Genomic DNA, 26324 nt, shown 5'->3' on the forward strand with positions numbered 1-26324 from the left:
AGTAAAAAAAGCCTGCCATTCAGCTTTTTAAAGGTTGCAGAGTATGATCTGAATTCAGAAATATTCTTCTTGAAGGTTATTGATACTTAGGAAGGAAAAACTGATGCCTGATGGGCTTAGTTAAACTTCTCTTTGGGAGAAGTTTAAATGAGACTGTTCCTTTAGTCTCTGACTCAAAGTCTTAAAAATAATTCACTTACCACTCATAAATTCTGATAAACTCATTTTAACATCAACGTTTTGTATATTGCTTAAGAAAATCACAGTGGGTGAAATAAAGATTCTGCCATCTGACTCCTGATGGCAGTTTTCTTTCTGCTTTTAGCTTGAGGCTGCATGTGAAACAGGCAAGTATGTAATATGGGACATTAATCTTATTCATTGCAAGTCAACACATGAAAAGATAGTGACTTCCCTTATAAAATCAAACTTTTATCAAGGTAAAACTGAATATGTAAACTTAAATGCCCTTAATGGGGGTTTTAATTTAAGCTCTTCCAATGTGTCCTGTTGTAGAAAGACAGAAGAGCAGCATTTCTCGAAATATGCAACTTAGCTTTTATCAAATGGACTTTGTAACTTTCACAGTTTGTAGCTGCAGTTAGCAGAATCTGTCATTGCAAATGGTTTTACTGCATTATTGTACTCTCTGGAGTAGTATTAAAATGTATACATGGGACATGTGAGAGCTGCAGAATTGTTTCAGCTGGTTCCAGATAAGGTAACTGAAAGCTCACTCCAAAGATGTGCCTAATTCAAATGAGGCATGAGATAATGCTGAAGAAGACCAGGAACTTATATTGGCTGTCTTCCATTCCTACACAAGGTATCCAAGTTGACCATATACATGTTTTGTATAGTCAAATTGGCTAAGTAGGTTGTTGCAATGGAGTGCCATGTTGTCATGTGCCATGATGATTCAGTTGTTTTAGGATTTGGCAGAAACCCAGTTTATGTACATGCAGAGAAGCAAAAAATGTCAGCTCCAGAACGTGTTTTATCTGTGGCCTGAAAGGAAAGTCATTGTATAGTTTGGGGGAAGAAAAAGTGTCTCTTTTTCAATTAAGTATGTGCTGCTTTACGGAACTGTCTCCTACAAGATCTGTACGTGCTTGAGAGCTACAGAGCTGCATGAGCAGATAAGATCTTTGCCACCAAGCCACAGGAGGTACTTGTGGAGGTTGGTAATTGTTGATAGGAGGAAGCAACAGTTGTGCCTCGGGGGTCAATGGTGGTGGTGGTATAGGTACTTCCTGGGAAAGGAAAGCTACAAAAACAGGTTTGAAAGAGAGATACAGGGAGCAAAGAGGAAAAATGGCTTTGTCTGTCATCATCAGGGTGTAAGAGTAGAGAGCATGAGGGAGAACAAGAGTAAGAAAATCTGGCAGGACAGGCTGTGCATTATATCTAGTTGAAGTCATTGTTTCCTATTTAAAAACACTGATATTTGTTGGTTTTTCCAAAGTTCCTATGCATCCTATGGAGTAGAACTGCAGATTCTCTGAACACGTGCGAGGGGGAGGGTCTGTTGTAGACGGGTCGGTTATGCATCTGCTTCTTTTGTGGTCAGATGTAATCTATGATTTCAGTAATAATTTTCTTTGCTTCCACTTTGCATTAAGTTCTGAAGAATTTTGCTCACACTGAAAGCAAAGCTAAAAATATCAAAGCAAGACCTTTAAACAAGGATAGAGGAGTAAGTATTTGTATATCCTTCTTTCAGAACAGGTTTGGAAAGCAAAATTAATTTTCTATCAGGTCTCTTATCAATGAGACTATTCTTTCCTGCATTGTCACAGAAAGGTTTACACAACCAGAGGTTTTAATCTTAAAGAGCTGCTATAGGAAAAGCTTCAGGACTGAATAAAGCACAAGGGGGAGGGGTTTGCACTGATGTAACAGCAGGTTTTGCGAATGGTCATAATTGGTAGTTGGAGATAGGCATTTTTCCTTCTCCTGCTACTTACCAGAAATGGCAAAAATTGACCTGACTAACTATAATTAAATTACAGGTTTTTTATCAGACTCCAGCCTTGCTCCCCAAAGATTCCCTTGTCCGAGAAATTTAATTAGAAGGGTCAGGATGTATGCACAAGTGTTTGAAACTGCCACTGGAAAATGGATACTGCTGAGGAGTCCAATTCTTCCTATAAGACTGGTTAGTGCCATGGTGAACACTGATGATACCAAGCCAGTAACCAAGTTCCTAAGACTTGGTTACTAAGAATCAGTTCCTGAGAATCAGTTGACTCGGATCTCCCTGTCTGAAGGACCACAGCATTTGTCTGTCCATTGTTTCCCTGACCCTCAGTGAAATTCAGTACCCTGTGGAATCCCACCCATATCTGAAGATTTCAGTTGGATCCTTCTGTCCTTTTCGGTTGGATCCCTCTTTAGAGGTTTTCCTCTTTTTTCTTTCTCTGCAGGGAATCTGGCGCATCCCCGTGGATGAGATCGACCGCCCAGGCAGTTTTGCATCTCATATGAACCGCTATTGTCACAACTAAAGGATTACAACACCTTGCTGAAAGTCTCATCTATGCTACAGAGGACCCCTGATCAGGGAAAGTATGGTCTATTTATTTTAATCCATCACTTTGTAAAGCTTTGAATACATTTTGTTCACTGTGTAACTATTTTATTTAGTTTAGGAAAAGTCTTTAGACAGATTCCTCAGGAATATAGTGGAATGATGGTTAATTTTTCTAAGGATTGCAATTCCATAGGAGAACCTAGAATTTCTCTTGAAACTCAGAGCAGCCATAGAGCTGCCTTGATAGACTTGCAGAGGCTTTCTGTTGTGTGGAGGGATTCACTGGTGGAACAGAGCATCGTGACTTCTGCACCCCTCTGCTGGCCTCTTGCATATGAGCTATGTCCAGTGAGGGAGGTCACGGCTCAGGCATCCTGCCTTCCTGTAATCCTTGACGTCCTGAACAATGGTTATGTGCCTGTTGGTAGCTGATGTTATTTAAAGCTTATCCTATTCATGGGTGATCTAATTTTTAATTGATTTAACCTTATTTAAGAAAAAGAAGCTATTTAACATGAGCTATATACAGATTCATATCAATTGGAAGACCAAAATAAGTATCTAAGGAAAACACTGAAGCAGTTGAGGTATAATTCTGGTAGCTTGCCGAGTCGGAAATGTTGAAATCGGTCTCTGGCAAATGCTAAGGAAATTGAACTGGATGATTGATAGCAATAAGTTGGAGGCATTGAAGGTTTCTTCATGTGTTTTTGAGTGTAAGGGCATGTGAATTTGCATAGATCGTAGTATGTCTGGGAATGTCACCACATGTTCAGCAGTCTTGAAGCCAAAAATACTTTGACTTTTAGCATATCTGAAGTACTGGACCGTAGAAGGTTTAAATTCTGTCCTAAGCAAGCCCATAGTTGTACTAAAAATATTTTGTTATTTATAAGTCTAGACTGAATTTAACAAACAAGTAATTTGACATGTTGGATTGGCCAGTGCCAGCTATGGTGAACTTATAAATGCAAACATTCTGAGTGTGTCTGGCATATGCCTGTAACAACCCTATTTTTAAAAACGGGGAGTTTTTAGCTGAACTTTAATCAGGTTTTTGTATCTTTTGTCTGAAAAGCAAACCATAAAATTTTAATTACCAGTTTAATGTAATATTGTAGAGAGAAAATATGTGTTGAAAATGTCGGCTTTTTGACTGAAATAGTACCCTTCAAAATTTACTTGATTTTTAGCCCTCTCAGTAAAACCAGCTAATTCTGAAATAGAAATTCAGTTTTCCTCAAACTCAGTTAGGTGGGATTGATGGCTGGAAGTGTTTTTCCTTTAAAGTGGACTAAAGCATTTTGTCAGAATACACTGAAATTACAATGCTCTTGTAAATTAAATGGAGCTATAGAATGAATAAGTTTTACACATACAATTAGGTTGTTTTTTTTTTCAGTAATACTAAATAGGAAAAAAGGTATTAGTATCCAGAACATGAAAATCCCCTGTCAGTTCCAGATAGCTTTGTGTGACTGATGGGCTTTTTCAAGAAAAAGTTTGATTTAAAAAGCTGGTATTTGAGGGGCACAGAAGGGTTGATGTAAGAAAACTGTAATTCTGGTTGTCTGTTTTGCTCTGGGTTTGGTTTGTTGGGGTTTTTTTTTCCTTTCCCTTTGTTTGTAGATTGTGCTATCTTTTGCTTCATGCATGTCATATTTGATGGTTATGTGGAGGGGAGAACTGGAGGGAAACATAGCTATTGTGTTAGATTTCAATATGCAACTATTCGTGGTGTTTGCTTTCTTCTAACTTGCTTTAAAATTGTTGTGTTGAGTTTTTTGGGGGGTTGTTTATTTGTTGGGGGGTTTTGTTTTCTTTCCAATATCCTGGTTCTTGCTTTTAAAGTTCTATAACATTTGGGCAGGTAGCTTAATTTCTGTTACCTTACTGTGGCACAGGAAGTACTTGCGTGATGCAGATCGCCAAGTTCTGGCCCAACAAGCCTTTGTGCTTACAGTGAAAGTGTTGGAGGACACTCTCAACGATCTGACACAGGTAAATGTGTTCAATGGTCCTTGATTTAGTAATTAGATTTTTCTAGGTTTAGTTTGCTGACCTTAGATCTCCTGAGGCTGAAGTGCTACATTATTATCACTTATTTCTAATACCTTTTGTTTATATGCAACTACATATTAAACTTCCTTCCAACATTGTTGTCTTTTGGTTTTGAAATCCAGTAACAAATAACAGTTGTTGAGAACTGATTGCAGTGAGTTTGATTGGACTGTCCCTAAAATTTCAAATGATGGTAGTTTTGTGGAGTATAAGAACAGCTACTTCTACAGGTGGGGTCTATTGGAAATTTCCTTTTAAAATGAACTAATATTCCTCTTACAAACTAAAAGCAAACAACTAGATATTATGTACTGGTTCTTGACAGCACCACACCTGTTATTACATTTAATTGCAATTTAGATGAAATTTTAAAAAGTCAGATAGAGACTAATTGGTTTCCAGGTGAAAATAACTGAACTTGGAAGTTTATTTGATAAATGCATTCAAGGAATTGTTTGTTCCGAAGACCTTTCCAAGTATAGTAAAAGAAAGCTTCGTTAAGAACACTGGAACTCGGTGTATGAAATAGTTTGTTCATAAATCTGGATGGTAGAATTGTATCAGTAGCAATTTTTGAAAGAAGAGATGATGTACTGAGGTTTTCTACCTTTGGACCATCACCAAAGAAAAAGTACAAAAACTAAAACACTCCAGCAGAGTTTAACATGCTTCTTGATCTACTAACAAGAAGGTTATGGAAGAGCAACCAAGGGGAAGATTCTTAAATTTGAGGTTGATTTGCAGTTGCCAAAAGGAGCATGTTCAGTTTTGCTTTCAGTATATTACAAGAAAATTTTGTGCTATTAAAACCTTGTATTTCATTTAGTTGAATCCCCTTGTACTTCAGTATAGACTGAAGTGGTGTGTGGGGGGAAAAAACATTTCAGCTTTGGTTCAACCTGTGCTGTTTATTTCTCTGTGGTGTTTTTACTGATTGAAATACGTTAATTGTAAGACTTGTGGCATGGATTAATTAATATTCAGGAACAAACGAGTGAACATAGAATAAATGCATATTCTTCAGCAGAAGCAGTAATGTAAAGGCACTTGCTGTCCGTTTTCATGGTAGTCATAGCTGTGCTCAAATGCTTTCTGATTTCAATAATAACAGAGAAGAAGGATCTCTTTTATTAAGGTTTCAGAAGATCAGAGTTCCAAGTCTTCTAACCTTGCTTCAGGAAGGATGACAACAGATGTCTCTAATAAAACTAGTGCTGAAGAGGGGAAAGAGGTTCTTCCCAAAAAGCCAGTTTTATCGGATGGAGTATCACACAGTACTGAAAATGGAGTAAAGGACGTGACCCAGGGACAAATTCCCAATGCTATGGACATATTGGAACAAGAGGACAAGAATGACAAGGAAATTAAAGAGCTCCCTGGCCCTGGTTCAGTTGAGCCTATGGATCTTGATGGATATTCCAAGGACCCTGAAAAAATTGATTCTTCATGTAAACACAGTGAGCCAGAACGTCTTCAGTCTGGCAGGAACTCCAAGGAGAGAGCTCTAGAGAGCCGGACTCCAGAACTTTCTTTAGAAGAGCTAAGTATCAGCTCAAAACATCAGCAGCAGGCAGCTAAAGGAATAGGTCAGCCAGTGCCTACAGAAGAACCTGTGCAGAGATCAAGCAGGAAAAGGAAATTACTTGAGGATGTGGAGTCTGGAAAAACACTTCTGCTTGATGCTTATAGAGTATGGCAGCAAGGTCAGAAAGTTATGGCCTATGACCTGGGTAAAATTGAGAAGATCATGTCTGAAACGTACATGCTGATTAAACAGGTAAAGTATTTTATCATTAATTTTAATTTCTCTGTGTGACCTCAGACAGGATTGTAAAATAACAGTAATTGTCAAACCAGGCAGTATAAAATTGGCCCTGTATTCGTTCAAAAGCTGGGGAGAGAAATACCTCCCAAAGAACCATTCTCTTGACAAGACCACTGCTGGGGAGGGGTGAGGAGTAGGACTGTCCATGTTTTGGAACTAAATTTTTCAAATAATTCAAGAGCTACAATACAAATTATATGGGGTTTGTTCATGCTAAATGTTAGTTTGAATTGGGATACTCGTGTCTCTTTGAATATATGTTCCCGAATAAGTTAAGATCACTGTTCTGCCATAGAAATGCTCTTCTCCCCATTACTCCCATATGCTACATCCCCATTTCATGTGAATTTAATTAGATTTATAGATGAGCTAAGTATGACTTCATTAGTTGTGATTCTGTGTTCAGGTGGATGAAGAAGCAGCACTTGAACAGGCAGTCAAGTTTTGCCAGGTGCATATGGGAGCATCAGCACAGAAACAGGTAAGCTCTGTGAAGTCCCTGTCTGCTGATAATTAGCTTTTATTACTTAGTCTATACAATCAAGTCTGTTGCTGAGTGTTTGCAGCAGTTGGAAATACCTACTTTCCTTTTATTGTTGTCATCGTAAGATAAGTTGGGCCACATCAGTGCAGGGAGCTCATCTCTATTTATGTCAGGCTTGAAGGACAGTTCACGTGCCCAAAAGCATTTGGAAAAACCCCAAACAATCTTCAAATTGAAATATTTATGACACACTATAGTCTTCTTAATGTCCGTATAATTCCTCAGCATTTCATAGGTAGTAATTAGTTCTCTCTCATCCCTAAGGGCCAGCAACCTCATCAGCTCTTCCCTTGCTACCATTGCACTCTGCTCTGGAGATCCCAAATATCTTTTCTCTCAACTTGAATGGTTGAAAATCTGATTTTAACTCTCTTATATTACTCAAGGTTTTTTTAGTTTGTAGTTTCTGCGTTTATCCAGCAAACAATTACAGAGCTGGAAAGGATTGGCTGTTTATCAGTACTTAATGTGAAATGAAAGCCAAGAAGAAAGCTGGATGAATGAAATGTTTAGTGGTCATTGATTTTGCCAGCAAACCATCAGTTGAAAGCCCCAAAGTATTTTTTACTCTTTGTAATTTTTGCCATCAGCACACAAGGAAGCAGTTACTCAGCAGATTTTGACTGGAAGATAAAATATGTTTTGAAGAAAAATCTGTGTTCCTAGTTAATAGTCTGTGTTTTAATATTGTGTGGGGCTTTGTGCATGTTTTATGCTGTGAAAACATAGTCTGTGTTATTGATTGCTAGGTTTCAAAAAGTAATTAAAGTAGTATTTGTCTAAAAGTACTTGAAAAAATCTGTTGGAGTGCAATTCATAAACCTTTTGTCTTTGAGTGTTTCACAAGTGGTTGCCTGTATCATGCTTAAGTTTGTAAAACAGGAAGTGTCTCTTAAGTTTTCTGCAGAAGAAAGGTAGACAACTATACGAATCTGTTGAATCATGTTCAGTAATTATTTAAAGTAGAGCTCTTTCACAAGTGTCTTGAACAAACTTGTTTTATGAGCTGCAGAAATTTATTCTGGTTTTCTGCAGTTTATCTCTCTGTCCTTCATGTATTTCTTCTCCTATTATTTCGTCTTCCTGTTGTCTCCTGTAACTTCATCTACCTGTCATGTGCCTTACTCAGCAGAGGTGTATAAGGAGAAGTACATGCTCTGACTTGTCTAGAGATATCCACACACTGCATTCCAGCTTGCCAGTTACCATAAAAAGGTATTATGGTTGCAGGGATGGGGAGAACTGCTGAATTTTCCATCACCTTGCCTAGGCACAAAGTTCCATAAAAATGGAAGGATGGACAGTAAGAGCTTTTCAGAATTTCTCTTCATCCTCCAAATTTGGATGAGGCTTTTCTTCTGTAAAATACACCTATCTCTGCTTTGCAAAAGCATAAGATTTTAAGGAGGTACATCTCTGATGTTAGCAAGTTAAATACTGTCTTAATGTGACAAGGGTTTGAATACCTGTCTTGCTGTTTCTCAATATAAATGTGTTTCTGAAACCTCCAGATAATTATTCTAGTTTCCGAAGTAAATCTGGTTTCTCTCTCCAGAAGACTGCCTCTGTTCTTTAGATCTTTTCAGTCTTAACTTCAAATAATGCACGTTGCCTGGTCCTCCCTTCAGTGTGATAATATAGATGGCAAACGCTTTTCAGAACTAAAGCGCAACTGTTACAGATGCTGGTTAATAGACAGAAGAACTTCCAAGGTGAACCTTCTGTATTGTATAGAGTCAAGAGGGCTTCCTTCTAAGTTTTTCTGCCTAGTGCTGCTGAAGAAAATTGAGGCTGTAAGTCAACCCCTGTAACAAGGTTTAGTGCTGTCTACTCTGCAGCTTCAGGAAAAGCAGATACTTCTGTGTCATTTGTGAAAGTTCCAGATGTTATCCTTGTTTCCATTTAAGATATGTGCCTTCCAGTGGAGTTTGAACCTTGAGTTTTCATGCACTATTCTCTTGAATCTATGGGTACTTGTTCTCATATAATTTTGATGAATGTTGTTTTACTAGTGATTATTGCCTTGTCCAGGAGAGCAGAGAAGAATCACAGAATCATAGAATGACCTAGATTGGAAACGACCTTTTAAGATCAAGTCCAACCATTAACCTCAGGACTGCCAAGGCCACCACTAAACCATGTTATTAAGGCCCTTATTTACACAGTTTTTGAACACTTCCAGGGACGGTGACTCCACCACTGCCCTGGCCAGCCTGTTCCAATGGCTGGTTACCCTCAGGGCAGACTCTGTTATACAGCTTTTGTCCTAGACAGCTTCACACTATATTTCTTCTTGAAATGGTGTTAGTATTCATTGTCAGGAGGCATGCCAACCTACGTTTTCCCCTGTGCTGTGTGGAAGGTCTGAGTCTAGGGTGTCCATGAAGGTCTCCAGTTATTAATACGAGATAAAAGTTACCTAACAGTATGTTTAGCTACAATGCGCATTTGTATGGTGCATCTCCTAGCAGAGCAAGAGGAAAGGTTGTAAGAGTGAAGAGAGTTTTTCTTTATTGGATTTTCATGGAAGTAACTTTCTTCAATTTGTGCCCCTCAGGAAGTCAGTAACATTTTTCCATTGAACTACAGAAATGTCAAGGCAGGTATTCTAGTTGAATCATAGTCTGGTATTTCAGACTTTAATTTTTTTTTCTTTTAATAAATCTTGGCTTGGCATGTTAAGGCTTTTTTTTTTTTTTTTTTTTTTTTTTTTTTCTTCCCCCCCAGTTTATCTTGGGGAAAAAAATAGGTGTTATCACACTGTGATTTATGACTTCAAAATAAAAAGAATTGGCTAATAAGCTTCTTTTAAAAGTAATATTACTGTTTGCTTTTTGGATTTAGTCACCTTTTTAAACCCCACTCAACAAACTCACATGTTATCAGCCAAGTTCCTTGCTGGGCTTTATTGAAGGTTCAGGGTATGCAATTGCTATGGCAGCTTTTCCAGCAAGGTCAGCAGTTACTCAGGCATGTGGCAAAACATGAGAACGGTGAAAAACCTGCACACAAACTAACCTTGAAAGTGGATACTGTAGATGAGCTAGTATTTAACTGCACTGGAAGTGATGAGATCTCCTGTTAAATCACTTGAAATGAAACATACCTCTTAATGTGATGTACTTTGAAGCTTGCAAGCATTCCCTTTTAGGGAGCATTCCCAGCTAATGAGATTATTACATACTGCAGTTTCTTTCTAGTCCCTTTTTAGCGAGATCTTCTAAGCTGTGTGAAGCTGCCCTACTGCTACTATAACGCTATGAATTAGTGTGGAGACACAGGAATAGCCACTCTTGTAGACATCTGTCTGTTTTCAACAGACTGAATTCTGTTTTATTTATAATTGGCAAGTATTTGCTTTCTGTAAACAAATGATGTCATGCATGGAGCTGTGGCAGCCCAGAGAAGTGCTTTGATATTGGATAGGTTGAATAGGTTTACAGGGCCCGCAGTTCTTCAGTCACTTATCCCAAGAAATTGACAGTCCAAAAAAACCCCCAAAAAACCCCAAGTGAACAAAAAATCTACCTTGATATATGTCTGTTTCTGCCAGCTGTTGTATTTTACAGTTCCAGGCAGTATATGGTTTCTTTATGAAAGTTTTCACTTGCTACTAAAATAAGGAATCATTTGAATTATGGTTTTTTGACTTCCTTCCAGGCCAGTCAGAGTTTTTAACCTAAATATTTAACAACTGTTGAATTTTTTATATGCCTCTTCAGGCATAAGGAGAAAACAATACAGCAGTCAGTAAATGGAAGTTGGCAATGTGTGTTATTATGCTTTCGTGATGAGATCTAATCTTTTTAATAGGTTGGCAATACTGTGACCCTTTCACTTGATTTTAGAAATCCTCTGTAGTCCTTGTGACTGATGCAGTGTTGATATGTATTGAGCCAGTGAGACTCTAGCATCCTCTTCTGCAATGTCAACTAAATACACGGGAAAGTGACTTAGGAAAGTTGGCTCCGAGCTTTGAGGAAGATGGTGATACAAAACTGTGCCATGATACATTTTTGTTCTGCTGGAGAACTGTTGAAATTGAAGTGTTCTCTATTGAAATACGATGCGTCAACAAAGAAATTAATGTAGATATTCTGTCATGGGATCTTGCACAGGGTGGTGACATACAGCGCTTGTGCCAGGGATGGAAGATTGTGTTGTCAGAAATGGGTCCTTTGTACGTGTGGCCGCTGTTCATAGTTCAGGTGTTGCTTCACATCTTTACAGATGCTTAACAGTATGCTTCTATAAAACCAGTATGCTTTTATATAAACCAGTATCACTTAGACTGTAATATCTTTAACAGAAAGCTGTACCTGTGTGTACTGAGTACAGCCTTGGGTAAAATACTATAGCATTAGAACTCTAGTGTGGTAAGGAACCTACCAGCTAAACAAAGTCAGTTGAATATCAACTTATCAGTTAAACATATTCCCAAACTTAATTGGATCTAACACTTACTTTCAGGAGTAATTGATGTTTTCCCATAGCAAACACAGTTTTGCTTTACCAAATCCTGATAATGGGGGGTTTTAATGTTTAATACAGAAGCAGCTGAAGGCCTGAAACAGTCATTCAAAGAGGCTACCAAAGAGAGACTTGTGAGCTTGAAGAAGCTGCTAATAAACACAATATAAATTAATCCATGTACATTACTATATTCAGGAAGGAGGGAGGGAGGTTTTAACTTCAAGTAATTTGTGGTGTGCTTGTATTTGGCTGAGTTCAGTGTTACTGTAATAAGTATTTACTGTTAAACCATAATGGTGAATTAAAGTCTGAGCTTGTAACACTAATGTGAAAGTGATGGTGGGAAGACTAAAATGTATGGGTAGTTTTTTGGGGTTTTTGTTTGGTTTTTTTTGTTTGGTTGGTTTTTTTTGTTTTTTGGTTTTTTTTTTTTATAAAAAGGAAAATCCTTTATAGTGTGTGGGAACAAAATAGCAAAAATGGACAAGATTTCAGTAATTGATACCAAAACTTATTCAGTGTAAGTTGGCAAGAGGTTTCTTTCAGTGTTCCAAAATAATGATAATATATTTTTAAGTGATGTATTCATCAACTTTAGCATGCTTTGGTTCAAAGTCCAGAGTGATGATGCAACATTCTTGAACACTCATACTAATGCTGCTTTTTGTCTTTCTTACTGTATCCTCAGAGTTAAGAGGACAAGGGCAATATTGTCTGATCAGTTTTCAGTGATACAGAAGATTATCCAGTGAACACTTTGAAAATAAATATCATTTGATTTGTTACAACAGTATAATCATCAGCCCTTCAGAGAATTTTGTTGTGCTGCTTCTTGTAGATATAACTGCTCTTGTTGAAGTCACTGAGTTGGTCATATGACTAAACTAATGTAGACTGAGGATTTAACAAGGTATCTTCTCCAATATTCACATTCTCTAGTATAGTGTATTGACTCGTTAGCCTATTGCACTGTTTTTAAAAGCAAGAGACTGAAGTTCCAGAGACTACTTAAATTTAGTTCAGACTATAGCAGCTCCCAAAGAAGGGTAATGAGTGGGGTTGTGACTTCAAAGACAATTGCTTATGCTAGGAGTTCAAGTCACGAAGTGAGTACTCCTGCAGCTGGAAAAGGTGGGAGAACAGTAGCCCATCTCATCTGATGGGCTTTTCGTAACTGAGAGAGGAAAGTAAGTAGTTCACAAGTTGTGAACTTACAAGTTGCGATGGTGTTGGAGTTTTCTGAATTATTTTGTTATTGTGCAAAGCAATACCTCTAGAAGACACGACAGTGAGTCATAGCATAAGAACATAGCATAGTTAAATCAGCATTTTAAAGTAGAACTGCTGCTAGAAGAAGTAATCCTGCTTCCTTGGTGGCTGCTCTTCCTCTGCCATGGTATATGGTCCTCTGTGCAGCACACCAGACTGGAGAATACATGTGGCTGAAAGTCATTCCTCCTCATTCTGTTCTTTTCCATCTTACGTGTGAGCCAGGTTTTTGACATGACATATTTACAGGTTGCAATTGCTATCCAGTACTGGTCACTATGTTATCAGTAATTGAGTTACTAAAGTTATACTAGAGATAATTCACTTTGTGGTCAAGCAGCATTTTGAAGGATGCTTGTTCTTCTCTTCAATTTTCTCAGTCTGAGAATGTTATCAAAAAGATCCGCAGAGATCCTGAAAGCAGTCAGCTATTGCTCTGAGTTACAAGTTATGTTTTTAGTCTTGCCAGCTATGATTTTCATGCAAAATTAATGGCCCCTGGAAATGGAATACCAAGGGCTTGTTGAGAGAGAATGAAAGATTAAGAGGCAGACTAGTTTGACCTTGATGTAGCATTATACTTAAATTTGTGGTCCTAAGGACTAAGGAGGGGGTGTGCTGGCAGATAACAGTTGTGAGGCTTCTAAGTAATTGGAGAATTTCTAATACGCCTTTTCTCTGCCTGCCTAAAATTGGTCATATTAAAGTTATTTTATATGTAATGATGATGTCTGTGATACTGTTAAGGACGTGTCACCATGAGAAAGTTAACTGCAGCACAAGCTAGAATGAAGCTTCATAGTGCACAGAACATTCTGTTAATGCATGTGGAGATATTTCAGTCTGAAACACGTGTCTTTCTTTTCTCGACTTGCAATTTGAAAAGGTATTTTTATTTCTGTGGACTTAATTTTGTGTGCATTAATACTAAAATTACAGCTTTCACCAGTATTGAAACTGTCATGACAGGTAGCTTAAAGAGGACAGGTAAAACTTTGTGGTTGTGTGTTAGGTTATACTGTGGAGTACCAATCCTGAGAACTGAATAGAACAGATAGCTTAATACATTGCAGATATCAAGATTGTACACAGGGCTGGATTTGACATCTCTAAAAATACAAGAGTGTTCAAGGGCAAAGTTCCAAAATGCCATTAAGTCTCTAGTCCTGTGTGGTGACCCTTGAAAATACGCTACTGTATGTAGAAAGTCCTCATAAGGGGTAGCATTGTAGCAGCTGAAATTTCTATTGGCTCCTCACAGTATAGTATATCATCCAAATGTCATAAGAAGGGGCTATTTCAATATTGCGGAGTTATTTAAGACTCACTGCTGCCTTAGCCAAAAAAACCCTTGCTCTGGGACCAGTTCCATCCCTGAAGAGTGACAGAGAGAGAGAAATTTTCAACCACCCTTTCCTGCTCCAGCTGCCAAACCTCAGGCTCTCCCTGCACTGTTTGGACTGATCAAATCCTCCCTTTCACCATTGGCTTGAACTCGCCTCTTCCAAAGTATCATCTCCTTGATCACCTTCTCCCACTGGCTGGTGCCAAATTCCAAGTGCTCTCCTCGTTTCCCTTTCTAAACCTGCAGTCAAAACTCTTCAGCAGCTTTCAGTGTTGAATCTAGCTAAACATGATGTTCCATGAAGAAGCTGCCACCAGGATCAAAACAAGTACATTTTGTTATAAACACAAAGGCACAAACAGGTTTTGCAGATCAGCCATGCCTTTCAGGCTCCTGTCGGGATGCCAGTGTGATCCCTAAGTTTATGAAGTTTGCTGCTTCTATAATATAAAAGCTGTATTTGTTGAGGAAAGGCAGTGGTTTAGTGCTGCTGTTTTACTGCCCTTATCTAGTTCCAAAACAGCTAACTGAGGTCTTGATTTCTCCTTTCATCAGTGTTTAATTCTTCCCAGTGTTGGTGATGTCTTCAAGTCTAAAACGTCTTGAAGTCTTAAACCACAGCCTCATACTGAAGAAATTTAGGGAATTGTAGATGATGGGTTTGCTGTATGGGGTCTGCAGCTGGAACCACACACAACCTCAAAAGTGCTCAGACTGATTCTGGAGCATCAGTCTAGTGATGTTACAATCTCTGTGTTGGACCTTACAGTGATTGTGACATTTTATTTGGAACAGGAAGAATTGTCTCTGTGAGTGAAGCTAGAGGGCACTTCAGTGAGTGTTTCCCCTTCTGCTGTGGAATGCAGTCAGCACTGCAGTGACATGGTCTTTCTTCAGGTTGAAAACTTGAGTGACTTGTTTGAACTGCCTTGAATGTCTAGAGCATTTTTGTCTCTAATTCCCAATTAAATAAACCACACAACAACAAACCACCAACCTGTTCTCTTCAAGAAACTGATGAAAGCCTTCTGCAAAGGCACTTCGCTGGGGATGGGAGGAGTTAAGTAAAATATTAAATTATTAGAAAATAATCAGCTCTATTTCTACCTCATGTGTTTTTTCCCCTCCTTTTTGTTCCACCCACATGCTGCTAATTTTCATCTTTTCTTCCTGCACATCAAGACGTCAGAGGCTGCTTACAGAAAAAGTTGTTTTTCCTGAGTTGTCTGTGTGCTTTATTAATGCAGCAAAGATGACAAGAAAGGAGGGGAAGGAGGAGGTGGGGATGGGGGGGACAAAAGGATGAGCTCTTTTATGGTCTCCTACCAAAGGGTGACCATTTTGTTCACTGTTGCATTTGCCAGTTGCCATGGCATCCCCCTCTCACTCTACCCTGGAGGTGTATTCTTGATATAATTAACAGCTCTCCTCCTTCTGTCTCCTGCAGAAAGCAATCATTAAGTGAATATGAAGGGAAGAAAAGTCACTTTTTATCTTTACTTTGACAATATTTTTCATCCTACTGCCTTATCTCTTTTGGTCCAATAATGATGTTTTTGTGTATGGAGCATTGGTGGAATACAGCTGCTTGCGTAGAGCAGGATGTTAGCATTTGTGTAAATGGAGGATTTTGTTAGGTTAAAGTGCAGTTCAGTCAGATGTATCTAAACCTTAATTATTTTCTATGTGTAAAATTGTAATCTTAGGAAATAAAATTGTAATCTTAGGAAATAAAATTGTAATCTTAGGAAATACAAGGTTCTTCAGAATTGGGATCATGGATATTGCTGCTAGTTCTAATGTACCTTGAAGAAAACTTCCAAATGAGATTTCTTTCAAATATTGCTGCAGGGAGATTGAAGGAAAAATAATAATAGTCATAGTTTAATTAAAACACTATATTGAACAGAAGTTGGGGGACCAGTATTGTGGCAAGTGGCCAGTGTGTTGTTCCGCCAGTTTGTGTTACAGCTTCAAGGCTTTGTGATGATGCGCTGGTATTCATTTAAAAGGCACATCTTTTTGTTAGGTGGATTCTGACTTCAGTCCCCCTGGAATGCCAAACTGAGACACAGGAATAGATTAAAAAAACAAGAATTAAGTTACGTAACAGTTGCACTGTTAGTATCTTTCTTCAGGAAACTTGTGTTGGGAAGATCGTCACTTTCCCTTTCTATGCAACATCTGTTACTTTTTCGCACAGCCCCAGAGTAGTGAACTGTTCTAGGAACAGTATCAGAAGGTTCCTGTAGGATTTCTTTGTTTTTCAAAATGTGTTTTGAAAGCAACAATAAGTATGGTAATGTCATGGTTTAACCCCAGCCAGCAACTAAGCACCACGCAGCCGCTCACTCACTTCCCCTAGTGGGATGGGGGAGAGAATCAGAAAGCTAAAAGTGAGAAAATTTGTGGGTTGAGATAAAGACAGTTTAATAGGTAAAGTGAAAGCCGCATGTGCAAGCAAAGCAAACCAAGAATTGGTTCACCACCCACTTCCCATGGACAGGCAGGTGTTTAGACATCTCCAGGAAAGCAGAGCTCTATCACACATAACAGTGACTTGCGAAGAAAAATGGCATCACTCCCAACGTCCCCCCCTCCTTAACTACTTCTTTCCCAAGATTCCATTGGAAGGGTTTGTCCATAGCCTTCGAGAAGCTGAATGAACTCTTTGAGGAGTATACTGAAATAGACAATGTTTTAACAAATAAGGAGTCTCATCTTGTCACCTGCATAAGTCAGATTTAGCTACAATTCAAACAAACATGCATGCTAGCTATTCATTTAAATTTCAGCTTTATACAGACTTCATAACAACATTTTTGCTAAGTTTTTGAAATAGGATAAGCAGGTATTTATCGAAGTAATGTACTTTTTTACTTGTCGTCTGTGACATGTCATTTGGTTATGAATAAGCCTTACTTATTAGTTCCATCTATTTTGCTAGTATGGTGGTCAAGACAGAAGTAGCACTGCATAATCTTCAGTACCTCATCTTGTTTTAGAACATGCAGAAGGAAGTCCAATCTTGACTAGATGAACCTGTAATTACAATGAAAGATAAGAAGGCAGCAGATAAGAGTTTTCATCTTATTTCAGTTATATGCACTTGTTCCATAAGTAGCATCCTCATCAGCATAAGAAGAAGATTCCTTTCCTCTTGGTGACTAAAGCCACTTTGTAATAAAGCCACCATCTTTTAAACATAGTGGTGGTAACAGACACTTAGCACAGTGCAGTGGATTAAAGAGGGGGAAGGAGAATTGCTGTACTTTTGACTTAGTGCCACAACAAAATAGAAACTTTAAAAAAAACCTAATGAGAAACCACATAAAACACTGATAAAGGATTGTCACTGCTGCTCAGTTCCCTACTGTTTGTTTGTGGAAAATAGTCTTTATTATGCCTTACTGCTGGTACAGCAGTAGAAAGATGAACGTAAAGTGCTTCTGGCAAAGCCAAGACTTCCTGCAATGAGTTTTTCTGGGATTGTTTATCACATGCAGTTTTACAAAGCCTTGTGTTTTCCTGGAGGCCGGATGATGAAATGTGGCTCCATAAGTCTTGAGCAGTATAGTTACTGACTTTGCCCTGAACTGGAATTCTTGCCCCTACACTAAAACCAAAATCTCTGAAAAAAAACATGTGCCTTACTGTGGTGCTCATCTTAACTTTCTGCTTAAAGCTTTTGGGTGCTCTCAGTTTCTGGGTCCAGTAAAACATATGAAGCAGTTTTAAATCCCCCTTTTTATGGCTGTATGAGCTACAGAATACATAGTAGCAAAGGGTGGGGTTTTTTTTAATGCTTTGGCTCTCATTTTAAAGACAAACGTTTCTTCTCTTTTTTTCTTCCAACCCCTCTTTTGAGAAAAGAAAGTCATTCAGAGCGGTTTAAGTTGGGTTTGGGTTTTTTTCTCCTTTCAAGGTCTCTGTTTCATTGGGCTAAAAGAACCTGTCTATTTACAGAAGCGTTAGACAACCTTCATCTGATCACATGTGGAAGGTTCCCTTTAAGGCCATAAATATGGAAATCTTTGATTGCCATTCTTTGGTGTAAGGCTGCACTTTTTGACTATGCATTAGAATTTTTAGTCATGATTTTACTGAGACAGAACATCATGTTAGTTTCAGCTTTATTCTTTTGTGCAAAATAAATGTTACTCTCTTCATGAAGCAGGTTGATTCTCTGCAAAAAACCCAAAAAAATATTTTGTCCAAACCACAACTTCACCTGGAGGAACCAGTTCAAAATAAAAACTAATTTTTCTTGTCCCTGGCACAGCATCTTCATTTTGAGAAACATTAAATAGAAGTTTGGTTTCATCTGTGTGTACCAATAAGGGTAACTTTAGTCTCAACCTTTTCTCTTTATGTGCTTGATCACCTACAACTTACAAGATGGCCTTCTTTGTTTCAGTGTTTGTCCATTGCCTCCATTGCCTGGTTAAATGCGTATTGGCCAACCACTGGGGTTCTACCTGGCAGCCAGTTCCCAGGGGCATTCCTCAAACTTATACTGGGACATCATTCTCTCTGATGTTTTAGATGGTGGGATGGAGTGAACCCTTAGTGAGTTTATGTGACACCAACTTGAAGGGCATGGTCAGTATGCTGGAGAGCAGGGCTGCCTACCATTCAAAGGAACTTGGGTAGACTGGAAGATTATATTGAAGTACCTGAAGGTTCAACATTGAGAAATCCAAAATCCTGCACCTGGGGCAGAGTGATCCCTGTGCAACATAGCTGGCTGGGGAACAGCTCTGCCAAAAAAGATTTGGAGCTGTGGACAAAGAAGTTGAACACAGGTCAGCGATAGACCTTTATGGCAGTAAAGTCATAGATCTGGCTTTCTTCATCCTGGGAAAAAGGAGATTAATGGAGGGTGTGGGTATGGAATTGTCATCTTCAGCAGGGAGGAAGGAACCAGATGAGAAGCGCCATTTAAAGTTGCAGCAAAAGAAATTTGGATGAAATGATAGGAAAAAAGTGTTCACTGTGAAGGTGGTAAAGCACTGCAACAGAGGCCCAGAAAGGTTGTGGAATCTCCATCTGTTGTGGTTTGCTACAGCTGAACCCAGGACATTTGGTGGCATTTGGAACTGGGCTGGACACGGGCCCTCACTAAGCTGATCTGACTGAAGTCAGCTCTGCTTTGAGCAGAAATTGGACTACAAACATCCAGAGGTCCCTTCCAGCAGGAGTTACTCTATGATGTTGTTGTACTCCTCCTCTCACTAATCATTTTTCTCCTGAGTACCATTCAAATATTTGCTGAGTTACTTTCCAAGTGTCCTCTTTCTGTCTCTGGAAATAGCTGTGCATTTGTATAGAAATACAGTTAGAGATGCACTTACATTTTTAACAAATACGTACTTAACTAGTAGTACCTTCGTGTGTTTCTGATGGAAAAAACCCTAAACCTGACTATAATACAAGCACAGAAATGTCAGGTTCTACACAGTGTATTATGTAAGTTAATGAAGTGCTTGTGTGTGAGGGGTTTTCCCTCTAAATCACAGCTGAAGACATTTCCTCTAGTGATCTCACTTCTGGCTTAAGGCTTTCTTCTGTACTTTCCCTCAAGTTTGTATGATCCCATTTGTGAGTCTTGAGACCCTTAGTTTTGGAAGTCATGGTTTAAACATCAGAAACCTGTTCCTTTCAGAGGTAGAATAGACAATTTTTTGATCTAATGCGGTAATAGTTGGGAATATAGCTGCTATATTTTATTTTTTGTGTGCACATAGAATCTGGCAGGTTTTAATCAAATGCTTTTTAGAGATTGATTAATCAAGTTCAGGAACTTCAAAAATACATTCCACCAATTATTTAAAAAAAGCTGTACTTGTGTGCTTTCCACCTTTGAATTTTAAACATGTGTTTTCTCCAGCTGAGGTTTACTCTGTTCTGTCAGTGGAATTCTGCTGACTCTTCTGGCGTTGTAAGAAATCTTTGGTCATCTAGGACATAGGGCCCAATTTAATTTTAAATTTGACAGCAGAACTCTCTTTCTTACCTCAAACGCTCATACTCTTATCACCATGGTTAAACCAAATTTTTTTTCACAGTAGAGGTATGAGGTAGGAGTTAAATAGCTGAAGATTCCATTCAACTGTATCTTTTACAGTCCAGTAAGTCTGCATTGAATGTAGACCATGAAGAGCATTAAATAAATGTGTTCTCTGGCCTCACAGGCAAGAATATTTGATTGCTGATAAAAAATACAGAGAAGATACTCGATTTATGGGTGCTTTTGTTTCCCTCTTCAGTGAATTTATGTCACCCTTCTACCTTCTGTCTGTGTAATCAATGATACTGCATTAAATTCTTAGCTCTGGCTTCAGAGTGTCACTTTTGGTGTCCCTGTTATTTCTGCAAAAGCAACAGATCTTCCAGAGCATTATTCCAAGTTGGACACCAATGTACTCAGTTCTGCAGTTAGTGGGAATTTAAGATTTGAACTGATCAGCTGATAAAATAAGCTCATCACTTATTTTGCAAGCAAATAGATTTTTTTCTGCTTTCTCTACTTTTTCTGACATCATTCACTAAGAATAATGACTTTTAATAATTTGCAAATGCTCTTAAAGCACTGCAGATCTGTTTGTTCAGCTCAGGAGCTTGTCAGTGTATTTTTAAATGAAAGAAATGTGTTTCTGTTCATAGGAGTTTTGTAATTCATTCTTACTGATAGAGTTCAGGAAAGCATGTTATGTTGTGAGGGATTTGTTAAATAAAGTATTGTGAATGTGAATATGAATAAATATTCAAGTGCTGGTTTGCTAAATAGACCATAAAGAACAGAAAGATAATCCATAAAGGCAAAATATTTCTTTATAATAGTGATTGATTTTATATTCAGTTTAGAGATAGTGTCTTCTATCTACAAAAAGTTGTACTGCTCACAGTTGTCACTGAAGCAGGTAGCATATGCAGAATTACTATTACTGACATGTATTTTCTCACTGTCTCTGCCTGCCCTTTTTTGTTTTATGTAGTCCACAGGAGAAGCACCCATGACCCCTAAGCATACAAAGGACAACAGAGACAGCTTCTTCCCAGTAACAGCAACCACACTGCATCCTACCCCAGTGAATCCAGACACTGTGACTCCTGAAAATCTCCTGAGACTGAATGATCTGCATTCCAAATCCAAACCAGCCTCTTCCTCTTCTTCCTCCTCCTCCTCAGCATCTTCAGTGCCTCCATCCCAGGAGTCACACAGGGACACTGAGCATTTGCAGAGTCAAAAAGCAGAGACTGCTCCTAGCACAAGTGATCTCGCACGTGGTAAGTCTCGGGGAGACAGAACGTTTTGGTGCTAATTGGTTTGCCAAGGCCACATGGTGCGTCAGTGCCTCAGTTCTGATTCTGTCCCTTTTTCTGATCACTAGGCCACACTCAAAAGGCTACAGAGGTTTTTGTCTTGGTCCTGTATTGGGCACATTTGCATAAGACATATTTTAATTACTAGGATTGATTAAAAGAGTGACCACTGTCACATACTTGCATATGTAATCAAGTTACATACTTGCATGTGAAATCACGGAATAGCAACCTAAAAATAATTAGATGTTTTAAATAGAGAATTTAAGACTCTAGTAGCATAAAAATACCCATTTTTGTTTTATTCAAAGAGGTGAGGATCTAGTTCTTTAAAATACCTTAAATCTTTAAAAAAGGTAGAAGTGATTGCGATTGAAATAAACCAGTGGATAGCCTGCATCTGACTTGTAAGTGCCCGATTAACATAATTAGATGCACAGCTATCACTGCCCTGTATGTGTGTGTGGAGATACAGAACATTGTGAAAATTCCAAGATTCTACATGGTTCATAAAGTTAGTGTTTCATCACTGTTAATTTTCACATTTGAGAAGAGAAGCATCTGGTGGGACTGAAATGTTGGGAATATATTATTTATAGCCCTTGTATGGTGATATGCAAGGTTAGACTACAGAGAAGGATTGAAGAAAGTGAACAAATGTTAGTTATTCTGTAGCACAATTGTGTGGCTTGTTTAGGCCTCTGTTGTGTACTTGGTCCTATACAGTTTGTATAGATGAGGAAAGAAGTAAATGAGAATGCTGTCTTTTTCTTTACTGCTGTCATGGCAGGCTGGCTTGTTAGCAGTAGCCGAAGTCACTGTGCAAGGCAGTAGTGATCCACTTTGGGTTATGAAGTAAGATTAGACCCAATTTCAGACTTGCCTTAGGTACTCAGAAGAGGTGGTTGTGTTTATTTGTAAGACACTGTGCATGATAAGGTGGCAGAGGACCCGTACTTTAGCTATAGCTAAAGCCTATACGATATAGCCTGTACTTTCTTGCAATCTTAGCAGGAACATTGTCTGAAACGGTGGCTGCTGCTGCCTGTGCTCACTCCCATCTGTTCACAAGCTTGGGCCCTAACACTACTCACAAAATGTCATAGACAAATCCATAGAAGCCCAGATAAAGTTAGGAAAGAACCATATATATAATAGGTATGGTGGAAAGCGGCAGATCGGGATACAGTGGAAATAGTGCCCAGGTTTGTGATACTTAATGATGCATAAAGTTCATTTATAATGAATAGACTGTGATCTAGACTGGATGTTTTGTGACTTTTTTAAATTTTTCTCTGTTATACTTGTGGTATTTCATTTCTTTTTGTATGAAATCAGCCTCAGCATCTGAATGTACATCATCTGCTGCATTTGTCAGCAGTGAAGAGCAAATTAGGGAGAAATCAGTTTTCCCAATTTGCTCATTTCTGGGAACAGATTGAAATTTAACGTCCAATATTAGCAGTTGTTTTATAATGATAGAATTTTTCTTTTTCACAAATCTGGGAGAGATTGTCTTAGGATAGGAAGAAAGGCAAAGGGAGTGATAAGGATAGGAATGGCTTAGTCAATGTGTAAACCATGTTTGTTATTGTCCTTGTGAAGCTAAAGAATGGAGTTGCATAGTGTCATAAGATGTCTTGGCAAGCTTGTTCAACAGGGAGTAATTTGGGTTTGTGCCTAGACAACGGGAGAAAAGAAATAAATCCTCTGTGTAGCTGCTGTACGCTTACTAAAGGGACCAATGGTAGGAATGACAATGCAGATAAGAACTCATGCATTCTTTTGGTTTTCAAACAGAACTCAGGAGCATTTCTGCCATGCTGTCCTCGCTGCAAATTCCCACACTGCAGTGATAGAAGGTTGATTTTAATCTTTTAATATCCTAGTTTTTGTTAGGATTGTAACATATCATTCGTTGTTCTTTCATGCTATCTATGCATTGCCTTGGTAGAGGGAGATAGAAGAATTAGCTGCCAGAATTACACCCATGAAACTGTGTCTTAAAGATCAAGAGGCTCCCTCTGCAGAGCTCTTATTCCAGTGCTGAACGCATGTGTTGGATCTGGCTTTCTGGCTCTCAGACTTACCTGACAGGTCATTTCTCTAGCTGAGAGAGACACTAATTACTGCTGTGTCCTTTCTATTTCTTTTCTTCTTAATTTTCCTACCTCTGCATCCACCTCCTCTAAAAAGAATTACTTCTAGTTCTGCTGCATCCCTTTTTCTTCTGCCTTCCATTAGCTCTGTTTCTGTAAAAAGTCCTCCCATTTTTAGAGTAATCCATTTTCATCTTTATTTTGTCTCGTCACTTCGTCCTCTATCGTTTTGTTCATATGCAAGTATTCCACATCAGAGAGTACTAGCTGTTAATCATTTTCTGTGACTTCACCCAGAAAAAGGAATAGCTTTCCAGGCAATGTTGATTCTATGCCACTCATTTCTTATGTAAATATTTTAGTGATATTTTGTGTAGTACATGACTAACTGATACAGAATACAGTGTGATAAAGTCCAGCAGCAAAGTGTTGATGGTAGTTTCAGCATGAGAGCTTCCTCATTTATGCCTACGTTGAGGCTTAGCCTAAAATTTTCCCTGGGGAAAAATTGTCCTAAAATAGGGCAATTAAGATAAATCGTCTCCAGCCTGTCACATTCCTCCAGCATTGTACAGTTGTAAATTGCATGAAAAATCTTGACATCATCTTCTTCTTTGCTCTCCTTACTCTAATAATGTTTGTTATAAGGAATGAACAGGAAAACATTCATGTCTGAGTTTTGATGTCCAGTTTTTATACTTAAAAGTTATGTGTTTTGCTTAAAGCCAGCTATTTACCAAATTGGAATATAAAATCAGAGTAGAAGAGTAACACTTCCCCCTCCCCTCCATTCAATTTTTGTCTATTAAAGGCTTAAGCATTTCAATATAAAAACAAGGTCATGATATAGCTGTCCAAACTTAGAAATTCAGACCAAAGGAAGACAATTATTTCTGTATTGTGCAAGGTAGTTGCACTCCAGTAAGTCATGTGAATATTCTGCTTTGATTTCAGATGTTTGTTAGCTAGGTGCAACAGGGCAAGTAGTGGTGTAAATGTATTGCAACTTGTAGAATAGACTAGACTTCCAGAAACACAAGAAATGAATGCAAGCGAGGACAGTTGCATGGAAAGGTGAGTACAACTGTTGTAGTGGTGAGCAATGAAGTTAATTTGTTTAAATGTATGTAGGCAGCAGCAGACTTCCTAAAAGAGATGTTCAAAATAAAGAGGGTTTTGAAGAGATAAGTCCTAAGAATTCAGTTACAGTGTTGTAATCTGGTAGGCTTTTAACTGGCATCAGAGTTGTAAGAGAACTTTTAGGTGTACAGAGCATCTTTTCATGGAAGTCTGCAGCTTAGTTTATTTTAACAATTGGTACATCACCTTAAGTTAATCCTGAGTTCTCAGAAGGCTGAGGCAATTCACACAAGGGAGAGGGAAGTACTACAAAGAATGTCAGCTCTGTAATTTCACACTGACGGTGTCTATCTTCATATTATAAGTACATGGCACTTCAGTGTGATGCCTCACAGTTCTAGATATCCTGACATGAGTGGACATCCACAATCCCTGTTTCTGAGTGAAATAATGGAGATTGTACATTGTCATCATTAGTCGAGGTTAACCAAATACTGATCTCTGTGTCTTCTGTGTTTGCTTGTCATAAGTTTCTAAAGACAAACATGGATTTACGAGCCTGTAATTCAGAGGGACTGAAAACTTTCTGCTTACACGAAACGTCCAAAATACTTGGCCCTTTCAGTCATGCCTTATGTTAACTGTGGATTTCAATACAAGCTTTTGGATGCTTTTTATATGACTGGAAGTAGTAACATTCAGCCCTCTTTATTGCAATCAGTGTCTTACCATATTTTTTCTGCTGAATACAGAGCCATGCTTTAGAGCACAGAGTTGTTTTCAACAGATTGCTCAAAAACCCCTGAATCACAGAAAAGGTTAGGCTGGCTGAGGACCTGTGACCTCGTATGAGCCCTCTTCGTATAGCAGTCATCTGGCATGAGGGTTGTCTCTTCAAAGCACGTTCTACTCTTTTGTGTTGCTTGTATGCAACTTTCATCACTTTCTCCTTCATTTCCTCTGTTGACTTATGCTGGTTTTTGGCAGCTGTCTTCCTCAGTTTCCAAGGCTGAATTCCCCCAAGGCTTTAAAAACTCTTCTTGAAATACTTGTAACCCCATTCCTTTGGATAGGGTAGAAGCTCCTATCCACCTGTTAGTAACTGCAAAGTCACTAATAGAAATCAACTGGGCTGCCTTTAGCTAGCTCTGCATTTGCTGTCTCTGATACCATGTTGCTTCAGCCTCCTTGGCATTGATATTCTCACTTCCCTTTGTCTGATCCTTGCTTTTCATGAAGCTTTTTATCTTTCACAATGGGTATGCTTTGAAAACAACTTCACTGCTGAAAGTCAGCAGGGGTTTCCTCATTGAGAATGACTTCATTCTTTTTTGCCTAGTGCTCAGACAGTACCAGTCAGTCCTGTCTTTTTCTCTTCCCTTTGGGGCAAGTATGCTCATTTGCTTTGCTATCACAACAAACTCATGCCAGAAGAGGGTTTTAGTAAACTTAATGCCCATCTGGTCTTTACTTTTCAAATTCCTAAAGTCTTTGTTCAATCCAGTGCTGTGCAGAAGATCCTTTTAAATTAAAACTGAGATTGTTTTTATGTACCCCCGTTATATCTTATATCAGTAAGAATAAATAGGACAGGAGTGGCAGCTTCCCAGCTGTGGCCTGTGAGTTGTTGGTACACAGCCAGGGATTTAGTGCAGCCTGGGCAGGTTTGTGGTCCAAGAGGCTCTCTAGCACCGTGCACCCTTAGATCCTCCAGAAGATCCCAGAGAGTCACTGGCCTATGCATATCTTCTACTAAAGGAATACTGCTT

At 38.6% G+C, this 26324-nt stretch overlaps 1 protein-coding gene across 1 annotated transcript in view; it reads left to right on the forward strand.

Annotated features, from left to right (window-relative positions):
* Window positions 1-5777: 5777 nt before the first annotated feature.
* LOC104404445 (calcineurin-binding protein cabin-1-like) overlaps window positions 5778-26324 on the forward strand; it is a 29936-nt gene continuing 9389 nt past the window's right edge. The window contains exons 1-3 of the mRNA XM_010012874.1: window positions 5778-6371; window positions 6826-6900; window positions 21049-21340. Of these exons, the coding sequence (XP_010011176.1) occupies window positions 5778-6371; window positions 6826-6900; window positions 21049-21340 (961 nt within the window). The remainder of the gene's footprint in view (window positions 6372-6825; window positions 6901-21048; window positions 21341-26324) is intronic.

This window comes from Nestor notabilis, unplaced genomic scaffold (assembly GCF_000696875.1).
Source record: "Nestor notabilis isolate BGI_N333 unplaced genomic scaffold, ASM69687v1 scaffold6174, whole genome shotgun sequence".
NCBI classification, from domain to species: domain Eukaryota; kingdom Metazoa; phylum Chordata; class Aves; order Psittaciformes; family Psittacidae; genus Nestor; species Nestor notabilis.